Here is a 21,144-nt window from a genome sequence, read left to right on the forward strand (position 1 = left end):
TTCTTCATCACAAATTTATGTTAGGAAGATTAAAAAGATTCCTCTAAACCCCTGAAGACCCCCTTAGGACAAGAATATTTTTTTCTAAGATAATGTGCCAGCAAAGTGGTGGCAATAAGGAAACATGAATTTCCAGATCAGTCCCTGGAAAAGTGACTGAGTAGGGAGAAGATGCCTCAGCCATGGTGGAGCTCAACCTTGGATTCTGAAGAGAGAGCCACAGGTCATTGATTTGCCTGAAGCCAAACAGCCAAGACAAAACCTCTTGACCCAGGGCTCCTATCCCCAGGATTATAATCCACTGGGTGGCTTTGCAAGGTGCTGCAATTTTGTCACTCAAGCTGAGGCTGGGGACATGGCAGTGGGAACCAGGCTATGAACTGCACAGCCTCTAGCCCACCATTGTATGCCTGAGAACACACCAAGAGGACACATCAGGTGCCTGCCTGAACACACCAAGATTTACCTTAAACAATGTGTTATTACTACAACACATAAAGGCCATTACTCATAAAAGCAGAAAGTGCTGATTCTCTTCTCTTCTGAGACATACAGTGAATCATGTATGTACTGAAGCTTGGTGAAATGACTCAGCCAGTGGCAGCATCATTCAGAAACACTGTCCAACAGCAATATAATTCAAGCCACTTAACATAATATTAAATCTCCTAACAGTGATATCAAGAAAACGGGAAAGAAACAGGTAAAATTAGCTTTAAAATCTTATCTAACTCAATAAACTCAAAATGTTATCATTGTAGTAGCAATATAAAATTTGAGATTTCTTCTAAATGATACTCCCGCGGGGATCTTCCTTTTAAGAGAACTTTTCTTCTGCTGTTAACTACAGACCCCTTCAGCCAACACACCATATTCAAAATAATGGCACCCATGTACTGGGCAGGCAACAGGTGCTAGATCCCATAAAAGGCACTTGCTAGAGACTTTGAATTTCCAAGGCAAGAATAAGGAGTCAGGTTATCCACACACCACCTAAAACAAAATAGATACCAGAAGATCTTAAGGTTACACGGCTAAGGAGTGCTACGACAGAATGAAACCAGATATGATGGTAATACCGGTTTTCTTTCTATTCTTCATCTTTCTGCCCCAACTACTTTCTTCAAAGAGCCAGGACGTGAAACATTTACATTTGCTATTCGTGAAGAAAAGATCCGGCAAATGTGACAGTGTACAGTTACACCTTTTATGTAACAGATTAATCTGAGGTTTAATACCCAAGTCAGACTTTTCTTTCCAGGAGCACCTATGATACTTTATATATCTGGATCAGTCTGAATAGGAAGCTTTATATTCTGCTTTATTTTTTTAAGTAGTCCCCATGCCGACTGTGGGGCTTGAACTTATGACCCTGAGATCAAGTGTCCCATGCTCTATGGACTGAGCCAGACAAGCAGCACATACACTCTGCTTTATTAAACAAGCATATTACAATCATTTTCTTAAGTCATCACTTCCAAACAAATGGACTTTCACAACCACAGGGATCTTTGTCAAGAATTCCAGTCTCTCTTTTCTTCGAATGATCATGTTCATTCAATTGCTCTAAAAATACTGACTGAGCAACTACAGTCACTGTTGTGAGTGTTAGGGATAAAGTGGCAGATAGGATTTTTGTCCTCACATGGCCTGTATTCTAGAGGGAAAGATGAATAATACATACATAGTGTCAGGTGTTGAAAAAATAATAGTAAAAGTGATAAGTAAAGGGCATATGATTTTAGTCTATCCTTGTTATTTATTAGGCTAAGCTACATGAAAGTGCTGATTTTCTTTTTTTAAAAAAATTTTATTGGAGTTCGATTTGCCAATATATATAGCATAAGACCCAGTGCTCTTCCTGCCAAGTGCCCCCCTCAGTGCCTGTCACCCAGGCACCCCAACAATCCCACCCACCTCCCCTTCCACTACCCCTGGTTCGTTTCCCAGAGTTAGGTGTCTCTCATGTCCCGTCACCCTCACTGACATTTCCCACTCATTTTCTCTCCTTTTCCCTTAATTCCCTTTCACTATTTTTTATATTCCCTGTATGGGTGAAACCATATGTTTGTCCTTCTCTGACTGACTTATTTCACTCAGCATAATACTCTCCAGTTCCAGCCACTTCGAAGCAAATGGTGGGTATTTGTCGTGTCTAATGGCTGAGTAATATTCCATTGTATACTTAAACCACATCTTCTTTATCCATTCATCTTTCGATGGACACCAAGGCTCCTTCCACAGTTTGGCTATTGGGGACATTGCTGCTAGAAACATTAGGGTGGTGTCTCGGTTCGTCACTGCATCTGTACCTTTGGGGTAAATCCCCAGCAGTGCAATTGCTGGGGCACAGGGTAGCTCTATTTTTAACTCTTTGAGGAACCTTCACAGTTTTCCAGAGTGGCTGGACCAGTTCACATTCCCACCAACAGTGCAAGAGGCTTCCCCTTTCTCCGCACCCTCTCCAACATTTGTTTCCTGTCTTGTTAATTTTCTCCATTCTCACTGGTGTGAGGTGGTATCTCACTGTGGTTTTTGATTTGTATTTCCCTGATGGCAAGTGATGCAGAGCATTTTCTCATGTGCTTGTTGGCCATATCTATGTCTTCTTTGGGGAAATTTCTGTTCATGTCTGTTGCCAATTTCATGATTGGATTGTTTCTTTGCTGTTGAGCTTAATCAGTTCTTTATAGATCTTGAATACTAGCCCTTTATCTGATAATGTCATTTGCAAATATCCTCTCCCATTCTGTAGGTTGTCCTTTAGTTTTGTTGACAGTTTCTTTTGCTGTGCAGAAGCTTCTTATCTTGATTAAGTCTCAATAGTTCATTTTTGCTTTTGTTTCCCTTGCCTTCATAGATGTCTCTTGCAAGAAGTTGCTGTGGCCAAGTTCAAAAAGGGTGTTGCCTGTGTTCTCCTCTAGGATTTTGATGGATTCTTGTTTCACATTTAGATCTTTCATCCATTCTGAGTTTATCTTTGTGTATGATGTAAGAGAATGGTCTACTTTCATTCTTCTGCATATGGCTGTCCAATTTTCCCAGCACCATTTATTGAAAAGACTGTCCTTTTTCCAGTGGATAGTCTTTCCTGCTGTCGAATATTAGTTGACCAGAGAGTTGAGGACCCATTTCTGGGTTCTTTATTCTGCTCCATTGATCTATGTGTCTGTTTTTGTGCCAGTACTATACTGTCTTGATGACCATAGCTTTTTAGTACAACTTAAAATCCGGCATTGTGTTGCTCCGGCTTTGGTTTTCTTTTTCAATATTCCCCTGGCTATTCGGGGTCTTTTCTGATTCCACACAGATCTTAAGATGATTTGTTCCAACTCTCTGAAGAAAGTCCATGGTATTTTGATAGGGATTGCATTAAATGTGTAAATTCCCCTGAGTAGCATTGACATTTTCACAATATTAATTCTTCCAACCCATGAGCATGGAATATTTTTCCATCTCTTTGTGTCTTCCTCAATTTCTTTCAGAAGTGTTCTGTAGTTTTTAGGGTATAGATCCTTTACCTCTTTGGTTAGATTTATTCCTAGGTATCTTATGCTTTTGGGTGCAACTCTAAATGGGATTGATTCCTTAATTTCTCTTTCTTCAGTTTCATTATTAGTGTATAGAAATGCCACTGATTTCTGGGCATTGATTTTGTATCCTGCCACACTGCCAAATTGCTGTATGAGTTCTAGCAATCTTGGGGTGGTGTCTTTTGGGTTTTCTTTGTACAGTATCGTGTCATCTGTGAAGACAGTTTGACTTCTTCTTTGCCAATCTGAATGCATTTTATTTCTTTTTGTTGCCTGATTGTTGATGCTAAGACTTCTAGTACTATGTTGAATAGCAGTGGTGAGAGAGTGGACATCCCTGTCTTGTTCCTGATCTTAGGGGAAAGGCTCCCAGTGTTTCCCCCTTAAGAATGATATTTGCTGGGGTTTTTTCATAGATGGCTTTTAAGATGCTAAGGAATGTTCCCTCTATCCCTACAATCTGAAGAGTTTTGATCAGGAATGGATGCTGTATTTTGTCAAATGCTTTCTCTGCATCTATTGAGAGGATCATATGGTTCTTGATTTTTCTCTTGTTGATATGATCTATCACATTGATTGCTTTACCAGTGTTGAACCAGCCTTGCATCCGGGGATAAATCCCACTTGGTCATGGTGAATAATCTTCTTAATGTACTGTTGGATCCTATTGGCTAGTATCTTGTTGAGAATTTTTGCATCTGTGTTCATCAGGGATATTGGTCTATAATTCTCCTTTTTTGGGGGGGTCTATGTCTGGTTTTGGAATTAAGGTAATGCTGGCCTCATAAGACGAGTTTGGCAGGATTCCATCCCTATCTATCTTTCGGAAGAGCTTTAGTAGAACAGGTATTGCTTCTTCTTTAAGCTTTTGATAGAACTCCCCTAGGAAGCCATCTGGCCCCAAACTTTTGTGTCTTGGGAAGTTTTTGATGACTGCTTCAATTTCCTCCCTGGTTATCGGCCTGTTCAGGTTTTCTATTTCTTCCTGTTCCAGTTTTGGTAGTTTGTGGTTTTCCAGAAATGTGTCCATTTCTTCCAGATTGCCTAATTTATTGGCATATAGTGGCTCATAATATTTTTAAATTTGTTTGTATTTCCTTGGTATTGGTTGTGATCTCTCCTTTTTCATTTGTGATATTATTAGAGTGTTTTCTCTTTTGTTTTTAATAAGGCTGGCTAATGGTTTATCTATCTTATTCTTTCAAAGAACTAACTCCTGGTTTTGTTGATCTGTTCCACAGTTCTTCTGGTCTCTATTTCATTGAGTTCTGCTCAAATCTTTATTAACTCTCTTCTTCTGCTTGGTGTAGGTTTTACTTGCTGTTCTTTCTCCAGTTCCTTTAGGTGCAAGCTTAGCTTGTGTATTTGAGTTCTTTCCAATTTTTTGAGGGGCGCTTGTATTGCGACGTATTTCCCTCTTAGGACTGCTTTTGCTGTGTCCCAAAGATTTTGAATGGCTGTATCTTCATTTTCATTAGTTTCCATGAATCTTTTTAATTCTCTAACTTCCTGGTAGACCCTTTCACCTTTTAGCAGGATGCTCTTTAACCTCCATGTTTGAGTTTCTTCCAAATTTCTTCCTGTGATTGAGTTCAAGTTTCAAAGCATTATGGTCTGAAAATATGCAGGGAGAATGCCAATCTTTTGGTATCAGTTGAGACCTGATTTGTGACCCAGTATGTGGTCTATTCTGGAGAAAGTTCCATGTGCACTTGAGAAGAATGTGTATTCAGTTGCGTTTGGATGTAAAGGTCTGTAAATATCTGTAAAATCCATCTGGTCCAGTGTATCATTTAAAGCTCTTGTTTCTTTGGAGATGTTATGCTTAGAATATTAGTCATTTGCAGAAAGTGCCATGTTGAAGTCTCCCAGTATTAGTATATTATTATCTAAGTAGGTCTTTACTTTGGTTATTAATTGATTGATATACTTGGCAGCTCCCACATTAGGGGCATAAATATTCATGACTGTTAGGTCCTCTTGTTGGACAGATCCTTTAAGTATGATATAGTGTCCCTCTTCATCTCTTACTACAGTCTTTGGGATAAACTGTAATTGATCTGATATGAGGATGGCTACCCCTTTCTTTTGAGGACCATTTGAATGGTAAATGGTTCTCCAACCTTTTATTTTCAGGCTGTAGGTGTCCTTACGTCTAAAATGAGTCTCTTGTAGACAGCAAATAGACGGGTCTTGCTTTTTTTATCCAGTCTGAAACCCTGCACCTTTTGATGGGATCATTTAGCCTATTCACATTCAGAGTTACTACTGAAAGATATGAATTTAGTGTCATCATAATACCTATTCAGTCCCTGTTTTTGTCGATTATTTCTTAGGGCTTCCTCTTTTTTTACAGAGTCCCCCTTAATATTTCTTACAGACCTGGTTTCGTGGTCACATATCCTTTCAGTTTCTGCCTATCTTGGAAGCTCTTTATCTCTCCTCCTATTCTGAATGAGAGCCTTGCTGGATAAAGTATTCTTGGTTGCATGTTCTTCTCATTTAGGACCCTGAATATATCCTGCCAGCCCTTTCTGGCCTGCCAGGTCTCTGTGGAGAGGTTGCTGTTAATCTAATATTTCTCCCCATGTAAGTTAGGGATCTCTTGTCTCTTGCTACTTTAAGAATTTTCTCTTTATCTTTGGAATTTGCAAGTTTCACTATTAAATGTCGAGGTGTTGAACAGTCTTTGATTTTAGGGGGGTACCTCTCTATCTCCTGGATCTGAATGCCTGTTTCCCTCCCCAAATTAGGGAAGTTCTCAGCTATGATTTGTTCAAATATGCTTTCTGGCTCTCTGTCCCTCTTGGTGCCCTCTGCAACCCCAATTATACACAGATTTTTCCTTCTGAGGCTGCCATTTATTTTCTTTAACCTTTCCTCATGGTCTTTTAATTCTTTTTCTCTTTTTTCCTCAGCTTCTTTCCTTGCCATCAACTTGTCTTCTATGTCACTCACTCTTTCTTCTACTTCATTAACCATCCTTAGGACCTCCAGTTTGGATTTCATCTCATTTAATTGATTTTTAATTTCAGCCTGATTAGATCTAAATTCTGCAGTCCTGAAGTCTCTTGATTCCTTTATGCTCTTTTCTAGAGCCACCAGTAGCTTTATAATTGTGCTTCTAAATTGGCTTTCTGACATCGAATTGTAATCCAAATTCTGTAACTCTGTGGCAGAGAGAGAGTACTGTTTCTGATTCTTTCTTTTGTGGTGAGTTCTTGTTTCTAGTCATTTTGCTCATTGCAGAGTGGCTGTATGAGTGGGCTGCATCAAGAGTATCAACCACAACCTAAGTAAATTTCACCCTAGATGATTCTGCTAAAGTCAGAAACCAGAAATTAAAAACAAAGATCAGAACGAAATAAAACAAAAGAACCACTAAAGTGAAAAACAAATTTTAAAACAAAGTAGTAAAAAATAAAAGGCCAGGAATCCTAAAGAAGAGAGAAAAAGAAAAACAAAGAAAAAAAAAGGGGAGGGGGGACTGGGAGATGGTGGTGACGACGAAGTGGTAGTGGAGGGAGAATGTAGTCTACCTGAGGGGTCCTAGAGGGTGATCCTCTTGTTTCTGAATATATTAAGTTCTGTATGTTAGAAGATGCTCAGTCCCAAATTTATATAAACCAGAAATACTTGTAGAAGGCCCCAGTATTGACCACCAAAACATAATAAAGGAGATAAAAGAGAGAGGCAAATTGGGAATGAAGAATCTCACAGAATGAACCAGCACAGTATACCACTTGGTTCTGGGTGCATACTGGTCATGTTTTAGAAGGTATTAACTTCCACCATTGTAAAACAAAATGAGGCAGATTTCTCAAAAAACACAAAACAAAAACAACATATCTTGTACATCTCCCAAAATTAAGTTGCATATGTTGAAGAGAATCTAGAAGTGGAAAATATATCTAGGACCTGTAATTGTAGAAATTAATATTAAAGTCAAAAAGGAAGAATCTTAAAAATGAAGAGGTGGTAAAATATTGTAGTTAAGGTGGGAAAAGAGAAAAAAAATTGGAAATTTACAGTCTGATATAAAAATGAGTTGTACTGGAAAAAGGAAGAGAAAAAAAAGGAGGGGTATTCTTTGGTTCTACATACTGTAAACCCCTCAACTTCCCCTGGAGCTTTCCAGCACTGCTTGGTCAAGAACTTGTTCTTCCCGTTCTTCCAGCTGGTCTTCTGGGGGAGGGGCTGCTGTGCTGGTTCTCAGGTGTGTGCACCTGGGGGAGCTGCCCCGCCCCCCACTGGGTGCCAGGCTCAGTGGGAGCTGTTTGTCCTGTGAGGCCCCTGTTCCCTGGCGGCCCCACCTCTCCCAGGCACAGGGTGACATCAGGAAGAACAACAACAGTGGTGGTGGCCAGCTCTCCAGCTCTGGAATCCGCTCCCGCAGTAACCATCACATCCCCCATTGGATTCTTTTTTTTTTTTTTTTCGCCTTCCTACCCTGTTAGAAATGAAAACCCTTCTCTCTGTAGTGTTCCGGCTATTCTCTCTTTAAATCTTAGGTTGAATTCATAGGTTTATAGGTTTTCAGGATGATTTGACAGTAATATGGGTAAGTTGGTGGAGCCTGGTAAGGTGAGGACCCTACTCCTCCACCATCTTGCCCTCCCCCCTACAAAGTGCTGATTTTCAATCATTTCTTCTCCTTCTCCTTCTTCTTTTTTTTTAATATATTTTATTTGACACACAGAGCTAGCGCAAGCAAGAGGAGCAGCAGATGGAAGGAGAGGGAGAAGCAGGCTCCCCACTGAGCAGGAAGCCTGATGCAGGACTCAATCCCAGGACCCCAGGATCATGGCCTGAGCTGAAGGTAGACACTTAACTGACTGAGCTACCCAGGTGCCCCTCAACCGTTTCTGACCTACAGAATGGTCAATTTCATATGGTTCAACCTAATAGTCTCACTCCATCAGGAAACCATCAAGAATGCTTCTGATAGACTCTAAATTAGAACAGATCCCTAACAGGAAGAAGAGGACTGGACTGAATAAACTTTCCTCTCATGGAAGAGGTAAGAGGCATTTGGGGGTGCAGTAAACTCAGAGATGGCAGATGGGGAGGGTAGGACAGAGATGATGCTCTGGGGACTTCAGCAGGATCCACCAAATGGCTTATACTCTGTGCAACTTCTCCTCACCATTGACTCCAGGCATGGAGTGCAGACACCTGTCTCTATCCAGAACATCTCGGGAGGTGGTTCCTTTCTTCTTTTTTTTTTTTTTAAAAGATTTTATTTATTTATTCATGATAGTCACACAGAGAGAGACAGAGAGGCAGAGACACAGGCAGAGGGAGAAGCAGGCTCCATGCAGGGAGCCTGACGTGGGATTCGATCCCGGGTCTCCAGGATCACGCCCCAGGCCAAAGGCAGCCGCCAAACCGCTGCGCCACCCAGGGATCCCAGGTGGTTCCTTTCACTAGGAATTGTAAGGGGGCAGGGTGCCGTGGGAAGCAATCCCCTGGAGACCACTCGGTTTCCCTTGTGATTTCTTCAACTTTTTTTTTCTTTTTTTTTTTTTTAAAGATTTTATTTATTTTTTTTATTTGAGAGAGAAAGCAGGGAAAGGGGGAGGGAGAGAGAATCTCAAGCAGACTCCACGCTGAGGGTGAAGCCCAATGCAGGGCTCAATCTCATGACCCAGAGATCATGACCAGAGTCTAAATCAAGAGCCACCCAGGTGCCCCTCTTCAACTAATTCTAAATGCTGAAAAAGCCCAGGATTTTGGCAGTCTAACACTGGTGATTTTTTGGGGGGGGTGGTGGGGGGGGGTAAAGGAACGTTATCTAGTACTTGTACAATTAAATAATAAAAGAGTCCCTAACTCCCAAACCAATTGGTCAATCTTAACACCAAAGACAACCAGACATTACATGCCTGCTGATTTGATGCAGAAGGGAGGTTTCTTGCCAAGAATTTGAACCCGATTCTCATTCGGCCCTCAGAGCTAATGCTGGTTTACAAGTAACCTGTGTTGGCAGCAGGGGAAGACACTAAGTGACATTTAAGGATGCAGTCAGTAAAATCCGGACTGGGGACACCATAGGACAACAAAAGAAAAGGAAAAAAGGAGGTGGCCGAAACATTATCAGCTCATGTGTGTAACGAGTGGAGCCCCTCTGGCACCTTTTTTGAAAAAAACAAACAAGGTCTGTGAGACAACAAGGAAAAGAGGAGCACTGTCTAGACAGCCAAGACTAGGGAAATATTAGGTGATGTGCTTGTTTCTAAGAGAGTCCTTATCTATTCAAGTTACAGATTGCAGTGAACTGATAAATGGCAAAGCTGGGAACTGGTAACCTGAGAGTTGATTCTTATTCTGGTTTGCAGATGTTTAAAAACATCCCACAATGAAAAGCTAAGAGCAAGTCTGTGGGCCTGCCTCCCCCTTCTCTCCTGGGTCCCCATACAACATCTGCTTGAGTTGGGAATGATTTTACATGAGCCTAAAGCATCTCAGATGACCTGCTCACCTGTCAATGAACTGATCAATAATGACGATATCGCCAGGCTGAATCTCTTCCCTCAAGGAACCGCAAGCTGTGGTCACTATGACATGTGTACAGCCCTCCTCCTTCAGAGCCCAGATGTTCGCCTGGTAGTTGACATTTGAAGGCATGATGCTGTGCTGTCTCCCGTGCCTGCGAGGAGTGAATGCAGAGGGTGAGTGAACAGGGCACTCAAATACCGGTAAGAAGAGAAAACTAATTTAGAGCAGTGCCTTCTAGCCCTTTCCATCAGAGCACTTTTATGGTCACAGAAAGAATGGGCAGAGGCGAGGCTGTAACTAGCCTATTGCAAATACAAACTATTTGGTCTTAAAGTGCAGGCTGCCTTTACATGGTATGTATTTATGTTCCTATCAAGAGCAGGTAAGAAAAAAAAAAAAAAAGAGCAGGTAAGGAAGACATAGACTGTGTCTATCCTCTGGTGCACCCATTCCCCCAGAGTCTGAGGCAGATGGTTTCACAGGAGCCCCAACATGGAAAACAAGAGGTGCCAATGAAGAAAGGTACAAAAGAGAAATAGAAACTCAAATTTCCAGTTGACCTCTCCATTCCTTTGTCTGATCTGATCACCCAAGTAAGTCAATGAAACCTTAAAAATAATTCCCTGCTGTTATGACACTAGCAGGTTTCATCCAAGAACTAGTCGCCTCACATATGACCACTGTTAGTGCCAGAATTGTGTGCCTGTCCTCCCGTGGTTCTTATTTTGAAGTTCCAATCCCCAGTATGCCAGAATGCACCTGTATTTGCAGAGACTCTAGTAAGATAATGAAGTTAAAATGAGGTCATTATAGTAGACCCCAATCCAGTGTCCTTACAAGAAGAGGAGATCTGGATACAGACTTGCACACTGGGAAGAATGTGGGAAGGCACAGGCAGATGGCCATCCGCAAGCCAAAAAAAAAAAAAAACCACACACACGAAAAAACAAAAAAACACACAAAAAAAGAGGCCTGGAATAGGTCCTTCCCTCCAGGCCCTCAGAAGGCCCATTCTCCTGACACCTTCATCTTGGAATTCTAGCTTCCAGGAACTGTGAACAATCAAATTTCTGTTTTCACGTATTCTGTGCCAGCTCCAGCAAACTAATACAACCACTAATGACTTCCTACCATACTTCAAATAAAATCCAAACACCTAATGATGGCCCTCATACTACTTGGGTACCAGTGTACTACGCAGCCTCAGCTCTTGACCGTGTTTTCCTCCCATTCTAAGTCAGCCTTACTGGCCTTCTGGCTCATTCCTGGCCTCTATGCTCATTCCTGCTTCAGTCTCTGGCCGGTTTAGGTCTCGACTCCAACATCACCTCTGCAGAGAAGTGCTTTCCATAACCAGTCAGAATCACATCACTATCTTCTTTTCTTTCTATCACCTGTTGTTAGCTCAAACTACAGTTCCTTTTCCATGTCTATCTTTCCCACTAGAATTAGCCCCGAGAGGGTAAGGCCCTTATCTCTGCTCCTCGCTGGAATGCAGAACACGACCAGGAGTGCCAGTAAATGGCCAGTCAAGGGAACCCAATTTCTAAAATTATTTTTTAAAATTCACATGTTAGGTGATACACTTATATATATATTTAAAGATTGTATTTATTTACTCATGAGAGACACACCAGAGAGAGGCAGAGACATAGAGGGAGAAGAGGGTTCCCTGTGAGGAGCCCGATGTGCAACTCGACCCCAGGACCATGACCTGAGCCAAAGACAGATACTCAACCACTGAACCACCCAGGTGCCCTGATGATACATTATATAAGCAGCATTTCATAAAGAGTTAAAATTATTCTGGGCCACTTGAGAAACTACCAATAGAAGGGTGAAACAGTCCACCACAAAAAGGCAGTGTCGAGTCCAGGGTCCTTTATGTGTGATAATGCAGAAACAGGCTTTCAAGAAGTAGGTGAACACACAAAAATCTCACTTTCTACACTGACGATTAAGCTTGGGCTTTGGAGTAAAACTGCCTGGGTTCAAGTCTTAGCTTTGCCATTCACTAGTGGTGGGGCCCCCTCATAGCCACTCAGTGCTCTCAGCCTGATTTTTTTCCATCTGTAAAATGGTTAATAATACTATCTGCACATAGGATTGTTTTTTAAAGATTTTTTTAAAAAATTTATTTATTCATGAGACACAGAGAGAGAGAGAGAGGCAGAGACATAGGCAGAGGGAGAAGCAGGCTCCCTGGAGGGAGTCCGATGTGGGACTCAATCCCAGGACCCCGGGTTCATGACCTGAGCCAAAGGCAGATGATTAACTACTGAGCCACCCACATGTACCACGTGTTGGATTGTTATTAAACAACCCTTGCTTCATCTCGTATTAATATTGAGAAAAAACTTTTCTGTTCATCAACAGGACTGTGAAAAACATCAGAATGCTCTGTATGTAATTTTAGAGAGGCAGAGCATGTCAGGGTTTTTACCGAGCGAACAGATGACCTCTCAGAAGGTGGAGGTCCACGTAAGCCCAGGAAGTGTATGCATCTTCCTAAGGCTAGTCTCCAATACACTAATCAGGATTCTCAATAGAAATTAAAAAATCCAAAGTCGTTAAGAAACATGTACATCAGAGGGACAGAGTCCACAGTCCAAGGCGATTCCGTTCAATGAGTGGGAGCATAAAAGCCTCACCAGAGGGCCACACCACCAGCTGCTTTCTCCTAGAGCCTAGAAAAAAAATGAATCAATCCTCCAATAAAGGAGGTTGCCTGAAATGGACTCCATGTGACCATCTAAAACTACAATTTAGTTTTACTGGATTCAGCAAAGTCACTTCCATTTCAGAACTGTGGTGTGGCAGACAGATTACAGGGTGATCCTGCCACTGCAGGTGGACCTGAGATTTGCTTCTGGCCAATGGGCTCCACCAAAGGTGCTGGCGGTCACCTCCATGATGAGGTTTCCACCTCACCAGCATGCCCTCGAGAGCCCCTCGTGAACCTGGAGGACACCACATGACCAAGAAGGTGAACAAGCCCACAGGAGCTGAAGGCCCCAGTCCTTCAACTGTGAGGATGCCCATTCTGTCAACAAGCAGGTAAGCCTGAATGAGAATCTGGGGCTCCAGGTGAGAACCAGGCCCTGAGTTGACCTTATGGGATCCTGAGCGGAGGAGCCAGTTAAGCTGTACCCATGCTCCTGGTGCTCAGAAAATGCAGGATGCTATGTTGTCAGAAGCCGCGACATGTGTGATCATTTGTTCCACAGCAAGAGAAAACTCATACGTGTAGTCTGACTAAATCCCAACTGTGTGGTAAAAATGATGTGCTCCTGCTAGTCTTGTCCAGTAAACAGTGTGGATACCAAAGGGAACCCACTCCTGGTAAACCTGTAACTATTATTCCACAAGGAACAAATGAAGCAGTCCTGAATGAAGAAGTTATCTTGTTACTTAGGAGAAAAACAATAAACAAGGGAAAGCATCTCCCCTCTTGCAGTTAGAACTAAAACCAGAAGCTTTGATTTTAATCAGACTCCTTCCATGGCTCACTGAGGATGCTGACCACTTTTCCAGCCTAAGGGGGGTGGGGGAGTGGGTGAGATCTCTGACCTCCAAAGTCACTACAGTTTGCTCCCAAACTGTGAGTGGGGTATAAAAGTGCCCGAGATGCTCTGGCTCTAACACCAGACACTCACACACCCACACTATTACACTCTCCAGAATTTCATCCCTCCTTTAGCAGCAACATTCAAAAAGCTTAAAAGTATCTTACCTTGCAAGGAGGACACAATCGACATTCTTGATCTTCCCCAAAATTAAGGCATCAGAAGGCTTGAACATAAGGGAAAATGGTTACAACCTAAGACTTGAAAACATTCACAGGACAATTTAAAAACCGTCATTTCAGTTGTTTGACCACAACAGGATTCTTGGAAACTTGGAAGATCCACTGGAAGGAAGGAAGAGTCCAGATTTCACCAACTTAATCACTCAATAAGGAATGCTTACTGAGCCCTCTGCAAGCACAGAGGTTCATGGGACTGGGAGGGTTGTCTTGGGTGCATGAACAGATACTACCTAGTATGATCTATTTGGAGCAAGCACCCCGGGGGACTCTGATGTCACACTGCTCAAATACAGATGTGTCAACGGTATTTGGTAGCTATGAGAACAGATGTGCAAGTGACAGGCAATAAGGAGGCCACTGTCACAGAATTTAAGAACTCAGCATTGGAACCGCTTGTCGTGTTAACCAAGTCTAAGGCGGCCACAGGATACCCTGAAGTAAGGGAGGGGAAGGTCCTGAAAACTGGAGAGGGTTAACCAGACATGAGGCCATGAGATGAGCTAAGCTGAGAGCAGGTCCTAGAGAACATGAGGTCTGAGGACCTGGCTGGAAAGAAGGGTTGGGTTGGGCTGCCAGATGCAGGAATCCTCACAGGAGGACCAGAAGAACTGCTGTGTTTGGAAGCAGCACTATGGAATTAGAAGGTAGACACCTCATCCTGATGGATGACACAAGAGCTAGGAGAACAGCATCATTTTAACAGAAAAGGGAGAGTGTGTGATTTTTAGTTCAGTTATGCCATTGCTTTCTGGATCCTCAGGAAATCCCCGCCTTGGGCAAGGGCTTACTAAAAAAGGGCTACTTTGCATTATTTATTTCTGTTTGCCATCAGTCTGTCTAGTGAGCGTGGAAGACGTAGAAGCAAATGAAGAGCTAATGTGAATGCAGAGATCTGAAGAAGTAGTTGCTATCTCTGAAATGAGAATCTGGTTTCTAGAGATAAAAATTATAAAGTCATATGTGCATGTTCATAATCTTTGAAGTCTAAGGCATTCTTAGGAACACTGTCTCAGCTGTTAGGACCCAATGACAGGGCCAGTGACCCCTCTCACCCTGGGGCAGACAGCTCTGTGCTTCCAAGATGAAGGTAATTAAAACAATTTTTTTGTGAACTTAAAAATCAAGCCAGCAAGAAGAAAGGAAAAAGCTGGTATGTCTCCACTAAATGGATATTAACCTTGCCAAATGGAGTATCCACATATTTTTCAGTTCTTCCTTCTAAGATTTCTGGATCATCCAGGCCTGTTCCACCAATTATCCCAATCTAAAGGAGACAATAAAAAGACAACAGATTTGATCATTTTTCATTAGAAACAAAATCATTATTTCAAGCAAACTCTCTCTCTCTCTCTCTCTCTCTCTCTCTCTCTATATATATATATATATATATATATACTCTTCTCCATTCCTAAGCCCCAGTTGTTTTAAAAAAAATTAGTTTCAGAGATAGAATTTAGTGATCTATCAGATACACGTAACATCCAGTGCTCATTACATCAAATACTCTCCTTAATGCCCGTCACCCAGTTACCCCACCCCCCACACCTCTCCTCTATCAACCCTCAGTTTGTTTCCTAGAGTTGAGCATCTCTTAGTTTGCCTCCCTCTCTATTGTCGTCTTATTTTTCCTCCCCTTCCCCTATGTTCATCGTTTTTGTTTCTTAAATTCCACGTGGGTGGAATCATATGGTATTTGTCTTTCTCTGACTTATTTCGCTTAGCATAATATCCTCTAGTTCCATCCACGTTGTTGCAGATGGCAAGATTTCAATCTTTCTGATGACTAATATTCCATTGTACATATACACCACATCTTCTTTATCCATTCACCTGCTGATGGACATCTGGGCTCTTTCCATAGTTTGGCTATTGTGGACATTGTTGCTGTAAACACTGGGGGGGCAGGCACCCCTTCGAATCACTATGTTTGTATCCTTTGGACAAACACCTAGTAGTGCAATTGCTGGGTGGTAGGGTACTTCTTTTTTTAACTTTTTGAGGAATCTCCATACTATTTTCCAGAGTGGTCCACCAGTTTGCATTCCCACCAACAGTGTAAAAAGGTTCCCTTTCCTCTGCATTCTCACCAACATCTATTGTTTGTTAATTTTAGCCATTCTGACCAGTGTGAGGTGGAATTTCATCATGGTTTTGTTTTGTATTTCCCTGATGCCGAGTGATGTTGAGCATTCTTTCGTGTGTCTGTTGGCCTTTGGTAGGTCTTCTTTGGAGAAATGTCGGTTCATGTCTTCTGCTCATTTCTTGACTGGATTGTTTGCCTTTTGGGTGTTGAGTTTGATAAGTTCTTTATAGATTTGGAGACTAGCCCTTTATCTGATAAGACATTTGCAAATATAGTCTCCCATTCTGTAGGTTGTCTTACAGTTTTGTTGACAGTTTCCTTTGCTGTGCAGAAGCATTTATCCTGATGAAGTCCCAATAGTTCATTTTTGCTTTTGTTTCCCTTGCCTTTGGAGACGTGTCTAGCAAGAAGTTGCTGTGGCTGAGGTCAAAGAGGTTGCTGCCTGTGTTCTCCTCTAGGATTTTGATGGATTCCTGTCTCACATTTAGATCTTCAATCCATTTTGAGTCAATTTTTGCACACGGGGTGAGGAAATGGTCCATTTTCATTCTTCTGCATGTGGCTGGCCAATTTTCCCAACATCATTTGTGGAAGAGACTGTGTTTTTTCCCATGGGATATTCTTTCCTGCTTTGTCAAAGATGAGTTAGCCATAGAGTTGAGGGTCCATTTCTGGGTTCTCTGTTCTGTTCCACTGGTCTATGTGTCTGTTTTTTGTGCCAGTACCATACTGTCTTGATGATCAAGGTTTTTAACATAGCATGAAGTCAGACATTGTGATGCCCCCAGCTTTTTCTTTTTCAATATTCCTTTGGCTATTTGGGGTCTTTTCATACAAATTTTAGGATTGCTTGTTCCAGCTCTGTGAAAAATGCTGATGGTATTTTGATGGGGATTGCATTGAATGTATAGACTGCTTTGAGTAGCATAGACATTTTAGCAATATTTGTTCTTCTAACTCCTGAGCATAGAATGTTTTTCCATTTCTTTGTGTCTTCCTCAATTTCTTTCATCAGTGTTCTAATGTTCAGGGTACAGATCCTTTACTTCTTTGGTCTTATTCCTACGTATCTTATGGGTTTTGGTGCGGTTGTAGATGGGATCAATTCCCTGATTTCTCTTTCTTCTGCCTCATTGGCAGTGTACAGAAATGCAACTGGCTTCTGTGTGTTGATTTTATATCCTGCCACTTTGCTGAATTCCTGTATCTGTTCTAGCAATGTTGGGGTGGAGTTTTTTGGGCTTTCTATATGGAGTATCATCTATGAAGAAGAGTGAGAGTTTGACTTCTTTGCCAATCTGGATGCCTTTTATTTCTTTTTATTGTCTGATTGCTGAGGCTAGGACTTCTAGTACTATGTTGAATAGCAATGGTGAGAGTGGACACCTCTCTTGCATTCCTGATCTTAGGGGAAAGGCTCTGGGTTTTTCCCCCATTGAGAATGATATTCGCTGTGGGCTTTTCATAGATAGCTTTTAAGATATTGAGGAATGTTCCCTCTATCCCTACCCTACAAGGGGGGGGGGGCCTGGTGCTTGCTGGGCCCTACTTGGAGAGCAGTCACCCAACCACAAAGCAGTCAGGACTGTCACGGTTAGTGCTTTATGCCCTCCCAGAGCCGAGATCCCACCTCTGGGCTCGCTGACGGCAGCCGGCTGCCCCTGGTCTTCCTGTGACCCGTGCACTGTCCCACCTAGGATTCAGTCCTGTGCCACCCCAGTGCCTTTCAGCAGGGACGTCCCTCAGCACAGCAGAATCCTGGAGGTTCCCATCTCAGGCTGTGCTGCTCTGTCGCTCCCTAGTGCCAGCTGCCAGAGGCTCCCTCCCCAGAAGGTATCCTCCAATGTATCACCCCAGATGCATGTCTCTGCACCTCCTACCTTCCAAAAAGTGGTCACTTTTCTATTTGTAGAATTGCACCATTTCTTTTCTCAGATCTCGGACTGATTTCACAGGTGTTCAGAATGATGTGATAGCAATCTAGCTGAATTCCTGGGACCAGGCAAACTTAGGGTCCCCTACTCCTCTGTCATCCTAACTCCTCTCAGCCCCAGTCCTTTTTAAAAACTGCACATTACTGAAAAATAATCACCCATTCAATAAATATTTGAGGGCCTTCCATACCCCAGAAATAACCAAAACAGGGGTCATGTTTTTGGACTATAGGACATTTATTGCTGACTCTGCAAATAACAAATTAGCACAGAAAGATACTTTAGCTAGCTTAAGTTAGAAAACCAAACCTAGGGGCACCTGGGTGGCTAAGTGGCTGAGTATCTGCCTTTGGTTCAGGATGTGATCCCAGGGTCCTGGGATTGAGTCCTGAGCCAGGCTCTCTGCTCTGCAGGGAGCCTGCTTCTCCCTCTGCCTCTCTCTGTCTCTCATGTGTAAATAAATAAAATCTTAAAAAAAAAAAAACCCAAGAAATACATGTGTGGTTGCAGACAGTACTTTCTAATGAATTTTATTTTGTCTTCTAAATGGGTTATGAAATAAGGAATGTTCAAAAGACCTCCAGGACAGAAAATATTCTGTATACCAAGTTGGTAACGTTTCCTCCTCATTATACCATTTGATAAAGAAACAAGAAAGATTCTCTTTCCTATGCCACTAAAATCACAGAGCTGTAAGAGATCATGGATAAGAGTCTGGAAAAGCAGAAAGTTAGCCTCATGTATATTTATAAAATCAAACCATCCCTCTTATATAGTCAATATGAATAATGCAAAGGTAGTTCTGGATTTTTTTTAAAATTTCAAGTGTTGTATTGCATTTTGCAGAGATGAACTTAACAGCTATCTTCGAGGGCTAATGGGAGTTACAGGAATCTGGTACTGTGGGCAGCCCCGGTGACCCAGTGGTTTGGCGCCGCCTTCGGCCCAGGGTGTGATCCTGGAGACCTGGGATCGAGTCCCACATCGGGCTCCCTGCATGGAGCCTGCTTCTCCCTCTGCCTGTGTCTCTGCCTCTCTCTGTGTGTCTGCCATGAATAAATAAATAAAATCTTAAAAAAAAATTTAAAAAAAAAAGGAATCTGGTACTGCAACTCCAGGGTTAATCTAATTTGATGACTAAGAAACACAAACAAGAACAGTTACAAAGACAACTAAATATTAACTGAAGTGTTGACTAAAAATTAAGTGACTGAAATCATTAAAGCTTCTCTGGGTTGATAATTCCTAAAGGGAAAATAATTTTTAAATTATCAGTGACAGGTTAGAGGGAGGACACTTTTACTAAAAACCGAATGGAAAGCGACTGAGCATTATTTTTTTCAATGAAAAGCTTTAAGCCTATTGTCACTTGAGTAAAATTTCTACTAAATGAAAAACACAGTTCCTTGAGAAAGAAAAAAAAAAATCCCAGAGTTAAGAATTCACTGAACATTTGAATAATTTTCAGATCAGGTTACACAAGTTGACTTTATATTAATATATGGGGAAATGGTGATCCCTCTGGCTCCCAGTTTTCTGGAAACAAAACAAAACCATAGGGGCAATTTAGTGAGATTTTACTGAAGAACTGCTAGTTATGTGATTCAGAACTTGGAAGTGTCCCCACAACTTCCTAAAGTTGGCTAAACTAGCTTTTGAAGTTGGTGCCACCTTGTGGTAGGTTGTTGAAACCACAGCAGGTTACACATTCTGTGCCAACACCACAGCTCTCTCCTACCTTGCTACCACATTAACATCCTAAGAGTAACCAATATTCCAGTTTTCCCATCAACAGAAGTGTTCGTTTAAGTCAGTACACTTAAATCATGCCAATGCACTAGAAAAAAAAACTTTAAATAGGTTTTATAGAATCTTAATCCTTCCTCTAACTGGCTACTCCATTTTATCCTTCATTTCATACATCCCCGAAGCACCCCAGATCATGGGGTGGTGGGGACCCAATAAGCTGCCCAGCCTGTGTCCTCACCCCAGGTCACAAAACTGAACTGCTGACTCTGAAATTATACTCAGCAGTTGGGGGATTCTGTTGCTCTTGAAAATTTCTGCCTCCTCCCCCCCTTTTTTTTTTTTTTAAAGATTTTATTTATTTATTCATAGAGACACAGAGAGAGAATGAGAGGCAGAGACACAGGCAGAGGGAGAAGCAGGCTCCATGCAGAGAGCCTGACACGGGACTCGATCCAGGGTCTCCAGGATCACGCCCTGGGCTGCAGGAGGCACTAAACCGCTGCACCACCAGGGCTGCCCTCTCTCCTCTTTTTAGAGGTTTCTTACCACTTTGACTTGGCTCTTTCTGGAGGTCCCCTGGGCCATGGCATCTCATATTCTGGATTCAACACTGGAGTCTCAGATTTGCAAATACAAAACAAAACTGACTGTGGTGAAACCACTTCTCGGTTTGGGGCAAGCTAGCCCAGCATCACAGCAGTGACTAGGAAACGCCCACCAGAGAGGTCCTGCCAAAGTTCAGCACCCTTAAGCCCGAGAGGTCAGCAGCCTCAAGCTTCAGTCCACAGCTCCCAGGCTGCATGACTGCATTAGGAAGCCCTGGAAGAGAAACATGTACTGGCCATGAAAGCAAGACCTGCTACTGCTCCCCAGAAACGCTGGGATGGGGTCTCCGGCGCTGGAATGATCTGTAGGTGAGCGTGTCCAGTCACCCAACAGGCTCCAGTTGTTTACAGACAGTCGTATCTTGCAAGGTACACAGGACAATACAGCCACACCAGGAAATGGTCCACTAACCATCTTCCTGCAGCGGAGGGAGGATCTCAGCGCCAGGATGGGGCAATGTCGCCACCTGCTGGCCCCACAGCAAAGGATAACCAGCATGGAACTCCCAGGCCTGGAGCCTCTGAATCCAACAGCTGACTCTGTACCTGCCTCAGTGATAAAGTCACTGTGTCTGAGTACTGAGATGGGCCAGGCACTGTGCCAAGTGCCCCAGCCACCTTACCTCATCTGATCTTCACAACCACTCCGTAAGATACGCCTTACAGTATTATACTCATTTTCCCAAAGACAAAAGAAAAGTATCAAATTAAGAAACTCCTCTTCTAACAAATCGTCAGAAGCAAAGCTGGAATAGGAGTGGTTTTTCACGCTCAACTGCGATGATTTTACTGTCTCTTGATACCCCCTGGAGTCCTTTATATCATACCCCTTTAGGAAAGTTGTATTCTCTCCATGTACTGAGGAATCTGATGCTCAGAGAGGTCAAGTTCTGGGCCAAGGTCACAGGGTAAGTATAGAAACAATGACCCTGGG

The 21,144-nt window shown here is 42.5% G+C and overlaps 1 protein-coding gene across 1 annotated transcript in view; it reads right to left on the reverse strand.

The window, feature by feature from the left end:
* The window catches only part of LOC121495432 (methylthioadenosine phosphorylase), a 51,499-nt gene that overhangs the window by 24,437 nt on the left and 5,918 nt on the right, over positions 1-21,144 (reverse strand). Inside the window, exons 2-4 of the mRNA XM_041762889.1 lie at positions 15,017-15,103; positions 13,765-13,823; positions 10,015-10,182 (exon numbers count right to left, since the gene is read on the reverse strand). Of these exons, the coding sequence (XP_041618823.1) occupies positions 10,015-10,182; positions 13,765-13,823; positions 15,017-15,103 (314 nt within the window). The remainder of the gene's footprint in view (positions 1-10,014; positions 10,183-13,764; positions 13,824-15,016; positions 15,104-21,144) is intronic.

This window comes from Vulpes lagopus, chromosome 7 (assembly GCF_018345385.1).
Source record: "Vulpes lagopus strain Blue_001 chromosome 7, ASM1834538v1, whole genome shotgun sequence".
NCBI lineage: Eukaryota > Metazoa > Chordata > Mammalia > Carnivora > Canidae > Vulpes > Vulpes lagopus.